The sequence below is a fragment of the Corylus avellana genome, chromosome 4 (genome assembly GCF_965113065.1).
Source record: "Corylus avellana chromosome 4, dhCorAvel1.hap1.2, whole genome shotgun sequence".
NCBI classification, from domain to species: domain Eukaryota; kingdom Viridiplantae; phylum Streptophyta; class Magnoliopsida; order Fagales; family Betulaceae; genus Corylus; species Corylus avellana.
Window position 1 is genome coordinate 24,840,040 of NC_142493.1, and position 21,934 is coordinate 24,861,973.

The following is a 21,934-nucleotide window of genomic DNA, read 5'->3' on the forward strand; positions in this document are numbered from 1 at the left end:
ATGTAGTATCGGTTGGGTGAAGAGATTGGGGGGGGGGGGGGTGTTATTTATAGAGTATCATTACGTAACTTGTGGTTCGTCATTATTGACTATTTAGATTTGAAAGCTAAGGGTTTGAATTTTTTATTTTTTTTCAAAGGAAAAAATTAGCAGTCCTTGACATAACTATCATGGTGAGGTGCCAGATAAGGATTAGCTGCAGTTTTCATTGAATATTCTTTTTCCCCGGCTGCTCTTATCTTTATATATATATATACTTTGAATTTCATTAATAGAAGTTAAGAAATTACGACCATTTGCGTAAGTACAACTTCTTGAATACAGGGAGGAATCTGCCCCATCCAAACTGCTTTCTTGGTTAATTTACACCTGCCACCCTTCATACGTACTGTTTAGACCGTACGTTCAGTATGATCCTTGTACAAGGTTGCCCCATTGTCGTTTTTATTGTATGAAAAGCAATTTTTTAATAGAATTTATAAATGAGAAACATAGAATTCATTTTATTTTTAATAACTTTCATAATGAATAAGTGAATCTATCATTGAATTTGTATGTGATTCACATGAGTCTACAAATCTAATGATTGATATATTAAATTTATAAGATGAGAGATAAAAAAAATAAAATATAAAATATTAACGCAAATCTTTCATCTTTATAAACTAATATTCATATTCATTCGCAATAAAGTCTTAAAATCAAGTTATTCATTTTATTAGTGATTTTGTATTATGATCCATTCTCTCTATCATATTACCATCTCAAAATGGGCTTCTACTTACTCTAAGCCCATCTATTTGGGCTGGGTCTACCGTTCATTAAAGATTCATAGCATAAAATTAGGGTTACCATTTACCTTGTCGTAAAATTAGGATTGTTACAAAATAAGTCCTGTTACTGTTTCAAACATATATAGGCGCGATTCATCTATCCCTCGTAGCTGTTGGGGCTCAACTAGGTACATCCGCTTTTTCAAAGAATGGTATATAAATATAAAGGTTTGATACGGACACAATACAAACTCAACTTATGGCCAACTTCTCTCCTACGTGTAAAAAAAATTTGAATTTTAAACAAAATAAATTATTTTTTTTCCAAATTTTCAGAATCTCAAAATTCTCTATATCAATTTTTTTTATTTAAATGACACGTAGAAGAGAAATTGGCCATAAGTTGAATTTATGTTGTGACGTTAACATTTTTCATAAATATATAGCTAAATTCATATATTTAGATCAAAGTTATTTCCTATTTTATACGTTGAATGGGAGCCACACGGCCCACACCACTATGTGTTGTAGGCTAAAGCAACATCATGAGATTCATGACAGAATCATACCACTCTATTTTACCTCATTTGCATTTCAATATATATAAAAGATTCTTGTAATTTATGTACAGTTCATAAGTTTTGGAGTTCATTCAAAATGTGTATGACATGATCTATCAAAAACAATAAATACATTCACTTAGAAAAATATTAAATGTGTTTCACTTGATCACAACAAAATGATTGCAATATAAATCCTTACAAATAATATTTGCAAGTATATATATAAATATCTTGTAGTTTTATAGATATGTATGGTGAAATTTTTACAATGCAAAATTTTATTTATAGAGTTTTACCACACAAAATTTTTACCTATACACTTGATTTATTGGAGGAAATCAAAATTTGTCAAAATGAAATAAAATGTTACAAAAGATTTTTAGAGGGAAGGGACATTTGCATCCGTTAGAGTCGATAATGGAATCAAAATCGGATTGGATTAAATTTTAGATTCTGTACATATCTCAGTATTTTGACTATAACTTTCCGTTCAAGTATTGGATTGAGGTGAAACTAGCGGCATTGGAAAGCTAACTCAAAATTATACAAATTATTGTGAAATATGATTTTCCTGATTTGGAATTTTACTATGCCAAAATCGTCCCGCAATAAAATCTGAACGAATCCTATTCCGATTTGTACTGGAATTGCTTCCTAATTTGACTGGGAAACAAACCTCGGAATTTCCTAGGATAACTAGGGTTTTTTGGACTCTCCTAAACCCTATAAATAGACCTCTAAGCCTTTAAGAAAAGTAGACAAGTTTGGAGAACAAAATTTCCCAGCTTTTCTCTCTTTAGTTTACTTTTAGTTTTTCTTTAGGGTTAGGTTTAGGTTTTATTTTCTATAATGTGGAGCTAAATTCTCAACTAAGATTGGGATAAAGCTTCATCAATGAAGAATAATAGTACTTTCATGTAAGTCTTTATTGTTTGATTTTATGGTTTAATATTTCAATTGTTTTTCTTCTTTTCAATGTGTGGAATGATTTTTTGATATCTTTTGTGATTTACAGATACATCTGATGATTTAATTGATATTAGATTCCTTTCGTGATTTGTGCAATAAATGGATACATGAGATGATTTTGATTAACTGTTTGAAGTATAGCAAAACATTTCTAAGATTTTAATTGTGAGAACTTCGGATTAATATTAATGAACATGGAGTATGTTGTTATGATTTGGTGAGTGTGGATTCTCAAACCTTAGTATTTTATCTCTTGGTTTATTTTATTTAGTTTATGTTTTGTCTTTTAATTTTCAAAAACCCAAAATTCAACTTTTATTGGAACTAGATTATGGTTTAATTAGTTTATATTTAAATTTGTTTTCAAGAAAGCAATTCCCTATGGATTTGACCTCGCACTTGGAAAACATTATATTACTCACAAGACATAGCAACAAAACTTTGTAAAAGATGAGCATCCTTAAGGGGAATACCAAAAGAGGAGGGGTTATGCCCTTAATCCAGTCAGCTAAACTGAGTTGGGACCATGCTAGAGAGTCAAGCGGCCAAAAAGAAACCCTCCACGCAACACGGGCAACAAAAAAAAAGAAGGAAAAATTACAGTTTACTCTCTTAAAGTTGACAACGTTTTTCAATTCGAACACTAAAGTTTCAATTTTTGCAATTCACTCCCCAAAGTTTCAAATTTTTGCAATTTGACTAATTGTATCCAAAGCTTCCCATGTTGCCCATAATTTTTATTTTTTAAAAAAAATTCGGAGCCACCCCTTTGGTCATTTGGCCATTTTTGTACCCCCAAATTTGTTTTTTTTTTTTTTTCTTCATAAAAAAAAAAAAAATCGGGGCAATATGGGAATTTTGGGATAATATTGGTCAAATTGAAAAAAATTGAAACTTTGTGGGGGTGGATTGCAAAAATTGAAACTTTGGTGTTCGAATTGAAAAACGCTGTCAACTTTAGGGGGTAAACTGTAATTTTTCCAAAAAAAGAAACGAGATAAGGAGTGTCGCTTCTCACTCACTCTTTAGTCTTTCTTTGATTCTCATTCATTTTAAATAAAGCATTTAAAAATACATGTAAATCTCAAATAACACAACATGTTTCTGTTAATAAACAATTAAGGAGTAACCTCATTTTAGACCTCTGAATTACCACGCGATTTGACAAGCCCTTCTCAAACTTCAAAACCTCTCAATTTGAACCCCTGAACTTTCAAGTGCAGTCAATTTGAACTCCTCCACCAGATTTTAAACATTAAAAATAAGACAATGATGTTTATACCCCTGACTTTTTATAAAATTTCAAATTTACCCTTAATTTCAAATTAAAAATAAATAAATAAAAATAAAAATCAGGGATATTTTGGTCTTTATAGATATTTCCGTTAGAAGTTCACGGCTAAATCTAACAGAGGGGTTCAAATTGACTGCAATTGAAAGTTTAAGAGTTTAAATTGAGAAATTTCAAAGTTTAGAGGAGGCTTATCAAATCGCGTGGTAATTCAGAAGTCTAAAGTGAAGTTACATCAACAATTAAACAAGTTGTGTAGTATCACCCACTTATTTAAACAGATTATGTCATAATTGACCCTCAACAGGTAGACATATAAGTTAGATCCATTACAAACCCAGCACGCCAACACATATTGCCAACACTTGAAATAACCTCGACGACCATGAGCCCCGATAGCAGAGCACATTGAAGAAGAGTGCTGCTTTTCCTAAAGATTATGGTTAGAGAAGAGCTTCCACAACCGCGTAAAATGTTAGATAAGAAGACAATTCTAAACTTGCCCAACACATTATTTTGTTTCTTAGCAAATGCTTCTCTCTATCCAATTTAAACCAAGTCCTGAAATATTCCTTCGAGTTACCACGGAGCCAAACACGCACGCCACAATCATATGGATATGGTTCAAATTAGTAGGCAACCAGGAGGCAGCGACATCGACAATGTGGCTCAAACTATTACGGTTCAACCGGTAACCAGGACCCCGAGAGATATAGAAAGCCTCATTTTTTTTAACTACTTCAGAGCTGTAAGCAAAGGTGGACAATATTCTTTACAAAATGTTTTCTTGTCAAAGGATAATAACCTCACTCCAAATCTAAGACCCAACAATTTCCTCAAATACATTATTACAACGGACAGGAACCCACTACTTTGCAGGCAGACTCCGTCATACTTCCCTTTTCAGTGCCCATTCGAAGGCCGGAAAACTGTATAACCATTGACACCACAAGCCAGATTTGAATAATCTGGATTATAATGGGGGTAAACATCGCCCTCCAAGTTCCTCATGCCAAGTACAGATAAATCAGAACCAGCCCGGTGCCACTGGTTCGAAATTAACCCATCTACCTGCCCATTTACATAAGGTAAAGCATTAGCTTGTGGAATGAAATCCCTCGTTGAGTCATAATGGCTGCTAGAAGACTGATAATGGGGTTGAAACCCATTCTCATGGTAACTCTGTGATCGCTCAAACCTGCAGGGGCTAGATGAGGACCCCAAATCAGCCGACATGCCCATATCACCAGGAAAAGAAAACTGTCTATTTAATAGCTGCCCATTGCTGATAGTCTGAGAAACTGTGCTTGCCTTTGCTGCCTTCCCAACACTATGTTCATCGTCAAGCAGGTCATTGATGATATCCAGATGCTGGAACGGGAACTCCTCTCCCGACACACCTTGATTCTGCCGGCCAGATATACTGGCAGGGAACTTGGAGGATAATTGTTCCCACGATCCGCTGTGCACAGGCCTATACAAGCCCAGGTTTTGAACGTCATTAAGCAGGGAAGACTGATCATAGTGCATGTTTCTGCTGGATTCCCTTTGAGAAGTCTCCATCCAGTTGTGTCCATTCTGCAAAACGTCCCGCATTACCAAGCCATAAGGAATACCCGGGTCAATCCTCTCAGTGCTCTGGGATAAAAACATTGGTGCTGATGCCAATGTAGCTGATTGAGAGAATGCTGAGGATTGGCTCAACCCCGAGCCTTGAGAGTTAGGATGAGTAAAACCACCTGTACTTGAGGCAACAGGGTTACCCACTATGGCATTTCTATAGGACTGGGGAATATAACCATGTGTTGCTGGTGAGGGTTCAGGACCTAACCGGCCAGTTGCACTCGCTGAACGGGCAAGCAGAGGGGGTGTTTGAACCACGGAAACAACAGGAGCAGTCGGCCTGGGACCAGGAACTAAAGGAGCACTGGACGGCCTTGAAATCACAGGTACTTGATGCGCCATGGCTTTCTCAGTTGGTTTTGGACTTGCAGCCTTCTGGATCTCATGTTTGGGCACACCAGCAAATGGGGATGAAGTAATTGAAGGCACAGCTTTATCAGTCTGTTGTGCGACATTTGAAGAAGCTTTCCCAAGTGGGACAGGATCCACAATAGCACTACTACGGAAGTCCACCCTAAATCGAGCAGTGGAAGTGGGATTCATGGGCAGGCTTCTAGGAGAGGATGGTACTGCTGATGTCTTATCTTTAGAGGGTCTTTCCACATCAATCTGTTCTTTCATGCTCAGTTTCTTCTGCAGCAAGACAACTTCTTCCTATTACATAGAAGAGTGAACTCCAATCATGTCAGTCATACCAATATTTGTTCTTAATAAAGAAAAAAGAAAAGTAAGCTGAAACCATGGGAATAAAGTGACACTCTGGGAAAAAACAAAAAACGGGAGATTTGAAAAGAGACAACAGAGGACAATTTTACATATTAAGCACATCCATTAAAATCCACCTTGGACCATGCTGCAAGAACACGTATGATGCAGTTCTTTAATTGGTAAATGTGATTCAGACGCATTCCTTAGCATTGGTTAAATCCTACCTTTAAAGAAAAACAGTTTTTTCCTGGTGTCCTTTCTCTTGTGCTCCCGAATGCAATAGGAAGAAATAGGAAGCCAGAATGTTAAAAACCATTTTCGCCTTAAGAACTAAATCTTAATAAAATACAAGACAATTAGATGAGAAAAACCATTTAAAATAATATTTCAAACAATTGCACAGCTAATCATGCCAATTTAGTAACTGCACCTTCTTAACCATTTTCTGCTCTGGCCACTTTATTCGGTCCTGCAAGGAGAGAACAGCCTCTGACTCAGATTCAGCAGCCTGCTTACAACTACCAGATAAATCACTTAGATCCCCTGCCTCCTCTGCAGGCCCAGAAGACTGATTATCCATCTCATTTGCCCAACTACTCCCATCACAGGTCACCTTACCTCGTTGATTCTTTCCCCTACAATGTTTAAGGGCAAAATCAAATAAATACCTTATATTCTGAGATTAGTATGCGAAGAACTGTAGCAATAAATTTACCTGCTTGGTGATTTTTGGTTTTTATAGTTTGGGAAGGAGATCCCCTTATATGGCCCATTCATTACCACTGATGGTACAGATTCTGTAGAACCCGTTGAAGAACTATCATCCAATAATGAGTGGCTCTTTCTTTCAGCAGCACCATTTTGTGCAGACAACAGGGAGCTAATTCCACTACTACAGGCTTCCATTGGATTATGAACTTCTGATGTGTCAGTATCCCAACTTAAAGGACTGGCATCCCGGTCTTCTGAATCAGGCTGAAGAACTTCAGGAGCACCATCTATTGAATCAGATGCATCAGAAACATCTTCCAGCATATCAGGCTTTTCAACTACAGGTTGCAACTCCTCCATAATGCTGTCTTGTTTTTCATCATTGGGGTTTTCCAGTTGATGCTTGTCTTGTACCACCAGAGCAGGCCTTTCCTCCCTCCCTTTTTCCTTCCCTTTCCGATTATTTCGTTTTTGTTTGGCCTGTAGTGTAAGATACAAAGAAATATGACTCAGTGATTAAATAGAAAGCAATTGAATTCGTTTGGCGTAAGCATTTTCTGACAACTTCTAAATTCAAAGCAATTTAATCTGGAATAAGACTTTATATATTAAGAGGACATAGGTCAACAAAAGAGTTGAATCCTCAACACTAAAAAACAAAAGGAAAATCATTTAATCTGAACACCACGAAGATTCTTTCTAAAATCTTAGATATATTTCCAATTAACAGTTAAGATTTGCATAATAACACATCCAATGCAGGCAAACCAGATCATAAACATGTAGGAGGACAGCTCAGGAACAAGAAGAATCCAAATATGTGATACGCATGGCCCCTCAGCTGACCCTGACCCTCCAGAAAAATGATCCTAGGCATATGCACTCGGATTAGAAACAGGTTGCATGGTCAAAACATTTAGATAACAAGCAAAGCACATTTCCCACATAAGCAAGCACGTGCATTTGATGATTTTTCAATTATTTATTCATTATAAGGGATGCATTTTTTGATAAATTGAAATAACTTTAAAAAGAAATAATGACAATTCTTAAATCATTATAACTATGTATTAAATGTCATTAGTGTAGACAAACATTAACTGCAATGTCATCCAGCAGAAAACCAATGAACAATTGAAGAATAGTAAATCCCTTGATATTTAAGGTGTGAGAACATTCAACCTTGCTTTTCTTTGATTTCTTTTCCTTTTCAGTTGTTCCACGTTTTGCCTTCTGCTCACTTTCAGCAAGCCACGCTGCCTCCTCTTCACGGATGAGCTCCTCTTGCCTCTTCAAAGCAACAGCTTCCTGGTAAGCAACCTCAATTTTATTGCTGCATGTAAGGAGAAAAAGCTTAGGGCGTCTACAGGTGCAGATGAGCAAGTAAACATATTTATAATCCCATGTACATTGAAACAGAACCTTATGATCAAATAACATAGTTGATAGATTTTTTTTTTTTTGATAAGTAACATAGTTGATAGATATTATGGTGCATTCGATCAGTCACAACAAAGATAGTTCTACATTAGGCATCAAAACATAACTAGCTTCACTACATGGCTCAATTGCCGCATTCTCTTTTTTTTGATGATGTGGAACCTCACCAAGGCAAGGTCCTTCAAACCCACCCCTTAGGAGTTAACCTCGAACACACAACCCCACCCGCAGGGGCAGAATCACCTTGGCCCTTGCGGGAAACCTAGCCCCACCCCCCCCCCCCCCCTTCCCCCCAAGGCATAAGGTGGTCTCCAAAAAAACATTATTATTTTTGCCCCCACTCCCCCCCCCCCCCCCAATAATTTTTTTTTTTTAAATTTGCCCCCACCCCCCAAACTAAAACTTCTAGTTCCGCCCCTACCCACCCGCCAAAACCGTCACATTCTCGATTATAACATTAAAAAAAAAAAGGGGCTATGCCCCTTTGTGCCTTTTGATATGCATAAAAGTAGTTATCTAAAAAAACATTAACCAAAAAAAAAAAAAAAAAAGACTACAAAAGTGGATACTGGAAAATAATATTCCTCATTGAACCAGCAACTATCGCTGAAACTACTGGAATAGCATGCCCTATATACAAGACACCACCATCAAACAATCGCTTTAATGTTGATAGCACAACTTCAAGTCAATTTCCCTAGGTACAATACAGAAATTTGCCAATATTGACAAGTCATTTTTGTTAAAGTATTGATTAAATGATTATATTTATCATTTCCTATCAACTTAAGCTTTTAAGATAAGTGGTGATTTAACATAGATCAAAGCTAAGCAAATGCTTTTCTCTATCCAATTTAAACCAAGTCCTGAAAAATTCCTTCGAGTTACCAAAGAGCCGAGCATGCACGCCACAATCATATGGATATGGTTCAAATTACTAGGCAACCAGGAGGCAGCGTCATCGACAATGTGGCTCAAACTATTACGATTCAACCGGTAACCAGGACCCCGAGAGATATAGAAAGCCTCATTTTTTTAACTACTTCAGAGCTGTAAGCAAAGGTGGACAATAATCTTTACAAAATGTTTTCTTGTCAAAGGATAATAACCTCACTCCAAATCTAAGACCCAACAATTTCCTCAAATACATTATTACAACAAACAGGAACCCACTACTTTGCAGGCAGACTCCGTCAACGGGTCATCTTGGGTTGTGTTTTCTGGCCTGTGTTGGGCTACCAATGTATACTTTCTTGTGTACTTAGAGGCACTTTGCGCTTTTTTTTTCTTTTTTTTTTTTGATGTATACAACATTACTTATCAAAAAAAAACATAGATCAAAGCTAAAGGTCCTGAGTTCGAACTTCGTCTCCGTCAATTCACCTTCTCTTTCAATTAAATATTCAACAAGTTGGATTTCACCTATTAAAGAGAAGTTTAAGCCCAGGAGTGAGGGAGTTCATTAAATGATTAAATTTACCATTTCTTATCAACTTAAACTTTTGGGATAAGTGGTGATTTAACAATTCTTTCATTACTAATTTCAGACTTCCAATACTGTCCAAAGATATAAACTCCCAACAACCACTATCCAGTTAGAGGAGCCTTGCAGTTTAGGTTCTCACTTCAATTCTCCACTACCTTCTTAAACTTGAATGCCAAAATAGTGGGGAAACAAATTTACACCCATTACTCTACCTAAGCTGGTCTATTCACAGTAGCTGAAATCCATGTGTTGAACATGGAATGTCATTTACTTCGGAAGTAGAATTATGTTACAAAGGGTAGACGGTTATACAGTACAAGAAAGACCACACATAATAAATAATTAAAACCTAAATTTCTTTCATCCAACAAATTTTTTTTTTATAAGTAATGATGATATAAAACAAAAGCGCAGAGGAGCGCAACCCATATACACGGAAAGTATAAAAAGAGAGCGCCTAAGAGGGAGAAAAATGAAAAAGAAAGTCAGAAAAACTTATCACTAATGGAGCTAACCAAGCGGCCGTCCAAAAGTAAAGAGTAAGAAGGAAAAAATAAATAAATTCTTCTAAAGTCCTAGTGAAATTTTCAATGCATCTAGCATTTCTTTCGCTCCATAAACACCACATAAGACAAAGATGAATCATCTTCCACACAACCGCACTTTGAGAAAGCCCTCCCGTCCACCAGCAATCAAACAAGTCCTTTACCCTGCAAGGCATAACCCAAAGCAACCTGAACCGACTAAAAATAGTATGCCAAAGAGCACTTGCAATCTCGCAGTGAAGAAGATGATCGACCAACTCTCCGTTCTTCTTGGACATACAACACCATTCCACTACCACAATGTTCCTTTTACGCAAATTATCATGAGTCAGAATTTTGCCAAGGGCCGCAATCCACCTGAAAAAAGCCACTCGCAACGGCACCTTAATACGCCAAATACTCTTCCAAGAAAACACCTCATGTTCAAATTGGACAAGGCCTTATAGAACGACTTCACCTCGAACTTATCCTTCTTGGACGAGGACCAACGAATACGATTCACAATACCAAGGGAGATCGAGAGCTTGGTTGAACTTATGCATCTTCCGAATGCCAAGACCACCAGAACGCAAGGGACGGCAGACTTGATTCCAGCTTACCAGATGCAACTTAGGCTCATCCAACAATGTCATTACAATTCCAAAAAGAACACTATATAAGCACTTTAGCCTATAGGTTTTAACCATATTTATTTTTTATAAAATCAAGCTATCATTAAAAGCGTAAGTAAGGGCACTCCAGGTACACAAAAAGTAAACAAGAGAAAACACCTAACTAGAAGGGGAAAAAAAAAAAGTCATGATAATTAATCACCAAAGGAGAAACACAAGCAGTTGTCCAAAGATACAGAATATTGAAGAATAAAGACCTAATCCTCTCCAATGTCCTTTCATGGCCCTCAAAACTTCAAAGTAAACGAGTGCAAAATAAATGATAGTGCTTTGGTAGTCATCAAGCACCAACTTTCTGCTCAATTTTTTTTATTTTCATAACTATAATTCCTAATTGCAATTAAAAAGGTTAAAACACTGCTGGTAATATGAAAGGAAATATTGACAAAAACGTTGTAATAACCGTGTCACAGGAAAAATGGAAATCCACATGAAGCTATAGGTAATATGCCAAATTAAAATTCTGTATCTCAGTTCCAATTGCATATTTAACCATATGTACATTATAAAAAAATTAAGATCCTAAAACAAAGCAAATTAATTAAATAGAAAGAAAGATCTTCAAATACAGATCGCTCAAAACATTGTGCAGTGAACAATATGGACACAATTTCCCATTTGAAACATCACAAAAGAAGCTGCTTGAACTAAATAGTAAAGAAAAACTTTGCATAGGACAGCTACATTCAGCTATTGACATTTGGAAACACAAAAACCTACAATCCACTTTGAATTATACCGGTGTTGTAATGACCCAGGAAAAAGCGCTAGTCAAATTTACGCTATAACCCCACAAGGACTAGCGCAGAGGTGGCTAACACTTTTCTATGGGTTGTTATAAAGGGTATCAAAGCCACCTAGTAATGCCAGTCTATATAGTACTGGAGTACTTAAGAAGGGGAGTTTGTGACACTTCGGTCCCATATTGAGAAGATAAGTAGCTCACGTAGATTGGGTAGTTTATAAAGATAGTTATGAGTGCTAAATCTCATATTTCCTAGTTACTAAGTGAAACTAGGCTTTATAAAAAAATTTAAGGAAGCTCCAAATGACTAGTCCTTTTGGAGTAATAACGTGGATGTAGCTAACGCTTTTCTTTCGGTTGTTATAGGTCCGAAACAAAATTATCCAATTCATAATGACTGACATCATGTTGCCATAAGCTTCCAATAATAAGACACAAGGAAACTGAAAGGGGAAAACTGGTAACTACATATTAAAAATCAGCAAGATATGAAACTTAAATAATCCTTTATTGGAGCTTGGTAATGATAATAAAGAAAGAACATGCAGAACTTTCAGGAAGCTTGCAACTGCTATCTGATTTAGTGAGAGATAACAAACGGCAATCAACAAATTCCAAGATGTTAATACTCAAAAGAAAGAGAAATAGTGAACTATTTGAATTACATTTATCAGACTACCTACCTGAAAATATGAGCAAGGACAAATATCTCCACAGTTCTCCTACCCAATTCTGTTAGACGCCTTTCATCACGCTCAATAGAATCTTTGTTGAAGTCCTCTCCAGAGTTTCCATCCTGTATATAAAGGTAAAGGGTTGCACAGCCATCAAAAGATTAGTGCCACTGGATGTCCATTATGAGTAGTAATTAATATTTTATTTTTAGTACTTGGGTCTCCCGTTGGGGGCCCCGTTCAAGGTCAAGGCAAGTTGGGAGGACATGTTGGAGAAGTATGCTAGAAGACTGGCCCCGTGGAAACGCTTGTATTTGTCTAAGGGAGGGAGGATTACTCTCATCAAAAGCACCCTATCCAATCTTCCCACTTATTTTTTGTCTCTGTTTCCTATCCCCGCATCCGTGGCGAAGCGTATGAAGAAGATACAATGTGATTTCTTATGGGGTGGGATTAATGATGAGTTTAAGTTCCATCTGGTAAGTTGGAACAAGGTTTGCTCTCTGATCTCTGAGGGAGGTTTAGGGATCCGGAATTTGCATGTGATGAATAAAGTTTTGTTGGGGAAATGGTTGTGGAGATTTGCTCATGAGAAAGAGGCTTGGTGGAGGAAGATCCTAGTAGCTAAGTATGGTGCGGTTTGGGGCGGTTGGCGTTCTAGGACTCCCAGTGGTCCGCATGGGGTGGGATTATGGAAGCATATTTGCAGGGGGTGGAGGTCTTTTCGGGGTCACTTTAGATTTGTCCCTGGTCTTGGGTCCAACATTAGGTTTTGGGAAGATATCTGGTGCGGTGACATGTCTCTCAAGGATGCTTTTCCTGGACTCTTCAATATTGCCACCAATAAGGATGCGTCTATTGCGGATAACAGGGAGTGTCTAAATGGCTCTGTGCAGTGGAACGTGGCCTACATTCGCAGGGTTCATGATTGGGAAGTGGAGGTCTTGGCCTCTTTTTACACGCTCTTGTATTCGCATTCGATGAGTGGGGTAGGGGAGGATAGGATGTAGTGGATATCTTCTCGGAAAGGCAAATTTGAGGAAAGATCCTATTACAGGATCCTTGCTTCTACAAATCCCATCCCTTTCCCATGGAAAAGTATTTGGCGCACTAAGGTTCCTTCAAGAGTGGCTTTCTTTGCTTGGATGGCCGTGCTTGGGAAGACTCTAACATTGGATAATGTTCGGAAGAGATGTATTGTAGTGGTAAATCGTTGTTGCATGTGTGAATCGGATGGGGAGTCAGTAGATCATCTCTTTCTTTATTGTGGGGTTGCGCGTATTTTGTGGAATGCCGTTTTCTCTCGGTTTGGATTGTGTTGGGTGATGACTGGTTATGTCAGGGAGTTGTATGCTTCATGGTGGGCGGGTGGCAAGTCTCGTAGTGCTGTTGTGTGGAAGATGATCCCTCCTTGTCTCATGTGGTGCATCTGAAGTGAGAAATGCTAGATGTTTCGAGGACTCTTCTAGGAACATAGAGGACCTTGTCCACTTTTTCTTGTACACTATTTTCACTTGGACTACTGGTTGGCCAGCGCCCCTAGTGATTAGCTTCCTTGACTTTCTTTTTATGTTCTCTTCTTCTTTTTCTTCCTCTTAGTCGCTCTCTTGTATACTCCCTGTGTACTAGGGCTGCGCCCCTCTGCGCTCTTTAATACATCTTTTTACTTATCAAAAAAAAAAAAAATATATATATATATATATATATATATATATATATATTATTTTGTATTTTTTGAATTCTTCGAATTTTAAATTGCACTTGTACTTTTTGGGAACTCTAGTACTGTTCACTTAGTTATCCATTTTCTCCTTTTTCAATATATTATCATTCAATTAAAAAAAAAAAAGATTAGTGTGAGTGGTCATGAAAGCAATCTCCACTCTCTCTGCTTTATTCTCACTCTCAACGCAGCGGTATACATTGTTAGTTCACGTTTAAAAAACTGTGTGAGAGAGAGTGAATAACTGCAAAAGATGTAATCAGCCTTGCACAACTTCATAATCACAATAAGAGGTTAAAAAGAATCACAAATTCAGCAGCTCACCTTCGTACGATTCTGAGGACCCTTCTCATCTTTTGGAGGCAACAGATCCATGGCAGCCCTCTCAAGTAACGATAAGACATCATCAACTAATACAAACGTATCCTTTTCCACACGAACAATGGGGGCTGGCATTTCTTCAGCGTCCAACAATTTCAAACTCCCTTTCTTACACATAGTCTGACCTTCAAGCGCCTTTAATCCACTATACAAGGAATCCATTACCAAAGTAGATGTGACTTCCTTTTCTATGAAGAAGTGCTTCACAACTACTTTTAGAATCACATCTGTCTTCTCCCTAGACATGCGACGCCTAGCATTTTGGTCTATTCCCAACCAAAAAGCACGGAAACTGCAACAATAGAAAATAATCTGTTATCATAAAACACAATTATATTGAACATGGATGTAAATGGAGCAGATAGCTAATAGCATATACAACAAAAGGGGTGGGGGGGAGTGGAATCATTTATGCAGCAAAAATCAATAACAACATCAAGGGAAACTTTGAATAGCTTCCACAATACAAGAGTACATATATACACATGACAAAGTCAACAACTTGCAAAAGTACAGCAGATGCAACAGGGTTATCCATAGCCATAGGAACCAGGAAATCATTTAACTACTGTTAAATCAACACTTGTCCAAAAGCTTAAACTGGTAGGAAAAAGTAAATTTAATCATTTAATCAATACTTCAATAATTTCCAACAAAAAAAAAATGAAAACACCATATCTTCCAAAACTGGGATGTCGAGTAATTGACCCTGGCAATCAGAGTTCTAGATTTTTTAAAATATATATATATATATATATATATATATATATATATATATATATATTGAAAAAAAGAAAACAAGATTGATAAATAGAGTTCTAGATTTTTTTTTTAATGAACAAATCCAGAGGCAAGGATGAAATACCTTGACCACCTAGCTTTATCATCTATCAATTTCCCAAGCTTGCTCCTTCTCTCTTCTACAAATCGCCGGCAAATCTGCTCCACATTCGTCAAATATACCCTAACAAGTTCTCTCCTATACTGACAATCAAGGCAACGAAAAGGCCTGTCTGCTTTCTCCCTACAACACAGGATCAAACTTCTTAAAAGCCATAAATATCAACTAGAGAATGTCAAAAGCGAAACATTGTTGGATTAAACACTAATGCACAAGATTTACATATTAATTATAGCACACCTGATGACTTGAACTTGAGCCTTTATTATAAGAGTGTCGGCATCAATAAACCCATCTAATACTTTTGACAGCTCCATGAATTTTTTCCACCCCCAGTCATGCTCTTTCTTCCAGAATCGATGTAATGTATCTGCAAAAATTTACATTTAATCAATTGTATCAATGCAAGAAATGAAAAAATAAATAAATAAGAATATCCACACAACTAAACCCAAAATTAACCAACCAACCAGAATATTTTGATTTCTTTGGGTCTTTATTCACGACAGCTATAGTAAACTGTGCAAAATGGCTCCAGCCTGTTCCCCAAACAAAAGGAAGCTGCATGATTACAGCCAGACAGAACCAAGAACAATACACATGACTGAAAAATTCCAAACTCATTAACATATCAAACCTGGAAGAAGCTTGTCATGATTAGCAACACAGAGAAACAAAGAAAGATGATTGCAGACATCACAACCTTGGGGATAAATTAAAATGTACCTGCCAAAAATAGCAAAAAGCTCAATACAAAAACTAAAAGGTTTGGGAACTTTAATGTAATTAACAGTTTTGCAAGATGTGCTCATTTCCATAACTGTATCTACACCCTAAGAATTGTAGCAAGCACATGGACATGAACATCATTGTCCTGGATTACATTATCTACCATACTCGGTAACTTCACTGTTGTGTACTTATCAAAAAAACAAAAGTAACTTCATTGTTGTCAGCAACAAATGAAAATGTGATATATCTATGTCATCTTAATGCATATCATCAAAATGCACACATAGGAATCATGATTGTGCTTTTAAATTACAGTTAAAGGAAAATGAAAAAGGATAAATCAATTTACAAATTGGAAGGCATTATCTCCTAGTGGCATCAATTTTCAAATCAAATAATTACTCTTTGGGATTAATCAAAACATTGTAGCAGGAGTTATGGAATGATTTGAAATTTATCAACTCATTCATCACTTTTCATGAATGGTAAGCTACATGCATCGTGACGGACAAATTACCTCCAGCTATCATGGCATCATAATATATCTCTCCATCAGAAATAGAGGTTAGAATTTAGACATGCATATAAATGAAGTCAAGTAAAAAAACAAACTATTGACCTTGAGTTCAGAAATGATGAAACTGACTGGTGCATATGAATGTTAATTTGTGTTTTATATACATCAAAGCTCATATACAGAACATAAAGATGAGTAGTAAAGCTTATACATGTAAGAATGCATGCATATTCATAGTCCTTGTATGTCCATGCATATTTATACAATTAACAATTACATGAAGAAAATAAAGTTAAAAGAAAGCAGGAAGAAAGACATATTCCATGCCCCATACCATTTGTAGCCGCCGACCTCAAACTGATTACTACGAAGTTCTCTTTTGTTAATCTGTGAAAATTTCTCTATCCTCCATGTATATTTTCCATATAACTCAGATGGTTTTGGCCCTAGAAAGGAGTAAACAGAGTTTGTCAATAATTAAGTATACAATGTTCAAAACTTAATCTTTACTAGATACCATTCCCAACTTTATCAAATGGGCTTTACTAACCACAAAAAACCACCTAAAAAAAATCACAGGCAGTATACACATTGAAAGTATTACGAGTAACATGCTTCAGCTAATATGGTAAAAACCAACTAAAAAAAAAAAAAAAAAATATTAGGATACAAAAGGCTCCATACACAAGAGTATGACAGTCAGCAATGAATTATGCGTATTCAAGAAATAAACAAAATCTTTTTACAATATACTTAGGGTGATGGTTCACATTTTTATGCTATGAAGTAGTCTTAATTATTCCAGAAGAATAAGAATTTTGAAACCTGAAGACAACAGCAGCAAATGATCTTAGAAGAAGTTTGAAAATATATCATATGCAGCAAAAAAGAGAATACAATAAATTCCATGCAAGTCACCAAAAAAAAAAAATTAAAAAGGAAAAGGTTTACATGGCTATGTCAGATTAGAAGCCAAACCACATTGTTGAAGTACAACAATGACATAGAATTGAAGACAAGGTAATTGCACACACCACGAGAAGTAAAAATATAAGAGAAGATTTTTTTTATATATCATGGAGGGAAATGCAAGTATGAAACAATAAGAAATCACACAACATGCAAAATTAATCCAACTTATTAGGCAAAATATAACAGGTGCTTGCAAGCTTTAGTTTCATCCACTTCTCCAATTTCAATTGCCTATGTGTCAGTAATGCATAGAAGATCTCTTTACAAACAATGGAACCATCCACACAGATAATCCCCTGCATTTTAAATACAAACTATTTAAGAATGTGTTGGATAAATAATCTAAACGCTTTCTCTAAGGATGTTAGATGAATAGAACATGCAATTGCATTAGTACACGGCTCAGCCTAATTCATATGTCAGTTTTCTTTTTATTGATAAATTACACGCACACCTGGTGGGTCTTGAACCCATGGTCTTACCCTCCACCTCATTTTTATGGAGGAAGAGGGATGCTATTTTGGCTAGAGCTCATTTCCCTATTCATTCTTCAAATAAAATTCAGATGTCTGTAAATATCTTGCTTGCTTCGCTTTCGTAGTACTACTCCTAGGAAGAAACGTCAGCTAATTATAGAACCTTCTGAGGGGGTAGTGGAACAGAAAGCACACCTCCATCATCATCATCATCAGTGTCCCAGTAAGGAGGCGAAGTCGATGGGGTTCCATTTTCCACTTGCTCAGAAGACCGCCATTCCGCCAAAGCTTCCCCAGATTGGGAACGCTGCGCACTTGAAATTCCCTCCATGGACCTTCCCACTCCAGACTCCTCATTCGCAGTCCCAGCCATTTCCCACTCCGAAACACCTTCCCCCACAACTTCAACTCTACTCGCTAGAAAATATGAGAAACCACAGAATACAACAGTCAAAATTGGGAACTGAATCACACATAACAAATACATTGAAGTAAGTTACAAGTATTTACGATTTAACCAAAATGTCAAAACCCAACTATTTTTTTTTTAGATAAGAAATCGAGATATCATAAGTAATTGAGATATCCAAAACCCCACTAAATAAAACCAAGATTAGACGTCCATTTTAAATAGAAAGGGTCGTGGATTACCAAATTTTCAAATATGAAAAACTTGAAAAAGCCTTCTGTTTGGCTGCTAGGGACTTCGTAAAAGAGAAGAGATTGAAATTAGATTAATCAAGCTTTCATCAATTGGAACATCAGGAACCAAAAAACCTGCACCAAAGAACTATTTGGCTGAGATTCTTTAATTTATTTCATTCTGCAAATCACAACACAGTGTAAAACATGAGAAACTGGAAACTCCCTCTCTTTCCCATTTTCTCAATTTTCTCGGCAACCAAACAAAAGCCCAACATTTAAAAGTCTCTAAACCAAAAACCCACCTCCGAAAAGCCAAACAGCAATAAACCATATACTAAAAAAATTGAAAAAATTCAAAGACTAAACCGATTAAACCAACAACGAATTAACTCCAAAAACCCTAAAATATAAAACCATCTAACCGACCCAATTGCATGAAACCCAGGCCCACTAGAACCCACAACAATCTAAACCCAAAGATCGCAGACAACAATACCCCAAAACCACCATCAAATTCAAACCCTGAGACACGACCAAAAACCAATACAAAATCCAAAAGAATAAAAGGAAAACTGAAACTCAGAACCACATCGCGTAGATCGAATGGGCATACAAACCTGGAATAGAATCAACTACCACAGTCCCGCCAATGGCCAATGGAAGCTCTGAGATTTTAGAGAAAGAGGGCTAGAGAGAGAAAGAGGTCGAAGGAGCAGCACAGACAGGGAGAGAACGAGACCAAAGGCGGAACCCAAAAAAGAAAATTGTATTTATTCTAATTTTATCTTTTTGTTAAAAAAAAAAATTGATTTTTTATTATTTGTTCCAAGGAACAGCGACATAGGAGTACCGAGTATGTGGCAGATGAGGGCTGTTTGGGCTTTTCCCTTGCTCCTTTGCCATCTCTTAAAAAAAAATAATAATTAATAAAATATAAGAAAAAAATTAAAATATGGGGTGGCGATGACGTGTTTTATATATATACATAAAGAAAAATGGTTTCCATGCTTGACTCGTTTCGGGTGCCAATAGGGGATTGGCTATGAACAGTGCGGGCCCCACCGACCCCCCTCCCCGCTTTTTTTTTTTTTTTCGGGAGGAAGGGGGTAACTAGGGTTTGTGATGAACCCTAAGGGGGCAGGAGAAAGGGTTTTGGGCCTGTTTGGGAGGAAGGGGGTAACTAGGGTTTCTGATGAATCCTACGGGGCAGGAAAAGGGTTTTGGGCCTTTTTGGGAGGGGTTGTAAATGTGAATTGGGTCAACAAAGGATAGATTCATGTGACTTCAAGTTAACTTACTTTAGGGATAGAAAAAAAAACAAAAAAAAAAGAAGTTAACTTACTTTAAGAAGGATTAATTCTATCATGGTCTTAAGTTTACTTGGCATAGTTCTTCAATTAAAATACAAATTTTCAAACACTAAATATTTTTGAAATAGCACGTCACATATCATTCGGATATGAGAGGATGATGTATAACATTATTCAATCTTTATAATGCCTAATTGCCTACATAGTGCCTACATAGTCAATTTTAGTAAATAACCAAGGAACCTTATTGTTGTGCAAATTTATTTAACTCACAAGTGCACGAATTGATTGTAATTTAATGGATTGTAAGTGCGAGGTCGAACCCACAGAAAATTATATTTTTGAAAGAACAACTTATACCTAAACTAATTTTATCCTAATCTAGTTCTAAAAGGTTTTTGATTTTGGGTTTTTAAAACTAAAAGACAACATAAACTAAATAAAGTAAAACAAAAGATAAAGGTACTAAGGTTTGGGAATTCACACTCACCGAATCATAACAACATACTTCAGGTTCATCAATATTAATCAGAAGTTCTCACAAATTAAATCTTATGTATGTTTTACTATGCTTCAAAAGATTAATCAAAATCATCACATGTATCCATTTATTGCATAAATCACAAAAGGAATCCAAATTTAATTGAAACACCAGATGTATCCGAAGAATAAATCACAAGGGATATCCAATTTTTAAGCAAATAAAACCAAGCAATCAATTATGTGAAGTTATCTTAAATCATCAAGTGTATCTTTGAATCACAACAAGATATCCAAGAATTATTCCACACATCGAAAAGAAATAAAACAATTGAAATTGAGCTCAATAAAATCGGAATAATAAAAACTTAAATAAAAGTAACGTTGTTCTTCATTGGTGATGCTTCATCCCCAACCTTAGTTGAGAATTTAACTCCACATAAATAAAACTAAAATCTAAATCTAAACTAAACTAAAGAGAAAAATTGTAGAATTTTGCTTTCTGGAATTGTGCATCTTTTCTTGAATGCAAAGAGATCCATTTATAGGCTTAGGGAAGTCCTAGAAGCCCAAGTAAACCTAGATAATTCGGAGGTCTGTCTCCCAGTCAAAATAGAAGTCTGAAATCGGAATAAGATTCGTCCAAATTTGTGTCATTTAATTTCGGGGCGAATTTCGCATAGTAACTGTCTAAATTAGGAAAATCTTATTTCACAACTAATTATAGTATTTTGAGTTATCTTTCCAATGCCACTTGAATCACTTCAATCCGATATTTGACCGGAAAGTTATGATCAAAATACTGAGACATGTGCAGAATCTGAATTGAATCCAATCCAAAATTTTATCCAAGATCTTTAATCCAATCTGATCTTTAATCCAATTTAACCTTTTCTTGGATTTCGTTAAACTTAACCACATCATTTAGATCTTCTCAAAGTATGCTTTCTTCAAAGCTTTGCATTTTTTCATTTAAAGCTGTAGTTTTTCTTCAACAACCTACAAAATATTAAAAACACAAAACATTAAATAATGACACAACTAAATGATTAACTAATGTAAATAAAGGGGTCCAAGTATACAATATTTGGCACTTATTACTTATTGCCTTTTGTGAGCCTATTTGGCACTAAAGGCATAAATGAAAAAGTAAGATAGATTGCAATGGGGAAAAAAGAATATGGAGTTGATTTCACCACTTACCGCATAACAATGGTCAATTATAAATTAACAAGAAAAAATCATTATATGCATGATAAAACTCGTGTCACTCGAGTAGTCAAGAAAATATTATTATTAAGAAATAAGTATAATTCATCTTCAATTGGCACAGATCGTTTGCCTAACCTCTATATGCAGTGCAGTCCATCTTTCCTAAGTATGGACTATCAAATCTCTTAATTAGTTATACACAATCAAGGAATAAGCATAACTCATATTCAGTTAGTACGAATCGTCGATTCGTCTTCCCTAGGCATGGCCTATCAAACCCTCTTGATCTTGTGTCAGTTAAAACCGTTGCAAACCATCATTCTTATAATCACAAAAAATAATAATGATTGAGTTCAATCAAGATAAAAAACTTTATAAGACAAAAT

The 21,934-nt window shown here is 36.1% G+C and overlaps 1 protein-coding gene across 1 annotated transcript; it reads right to left on the minus strand.

Moving 5' to 3' along the window:
* Positions 1 to 4,307: 4,307 nt before the first annotated feature.
* LOC132179322 (TNF receptor-associated factor homolog 1a) lies at positions 4,308 to 19,305 on the minus strand. Its single transcript, XM_059592026.2, has 14 exons — positions 19,164 to 19,305; positions 18,553 to 18,678; positions 18,097 to 18,318; positions 16,788 to 16,899; positions 15,842 to 15,930; positions 15,675 to 15,743; positions 15,445 to 15,574; positions 15,169 to 15,327; positions 14,247 to 14,595; positions 12,209 to 12,321; positions 7,821 to 7,971; positions 6,643 to 7,118; positions 6,358 to 6,562; positions 4,308 to 5,873 (listed from the first exon to the last, which is right to left on the minus strand). The coding sequence occupies exons 3-14, from the start codon at positions 18,272 to 18,274 to the stop codon at positions 4,500 to 4,502; spliced, it is 3,405 nt and encodes a 1,134-aa protein (XP_059448009.2). The 5' UTR covers positions 18,275 to 18,318; positions 18,553 to 18,678; positions 19,164 to 19,305; the 3' UTR covers positions 4,308 to 4,499.
* Positions 19,306 to 21,934: the final 2,629 nt, after the last annotated feature.

What these genes read in the sequence shown, in the direction of transcription:
- LOC132179322 (XM_059592026.2), bottom strand. Translation starts at nt 18,274, where the DNA reads ATGGCTGGGACTGCGAATGAGGAGTCTGGAGTGGGAAGGTCCATGGAG. An exon ending in GCTCAAGTTCAAGTCATCAG is followed by an intron (nt 15,328 to 15,444) that starts GTGTGCTATAAT and finishes CCTGTGTTGTAG; the next exon opens with GGAGAAAGCAGACAGGCCTT. An exon ending in GTCCTTGCTCATATTTTCAG is followed by an intron (nt 7,972 to 12,208) that starts GTAGGTAGTCTG and finishes CCTTACATGCAG; the next exon opens with CAATAAAATTGAGGTTGCTT.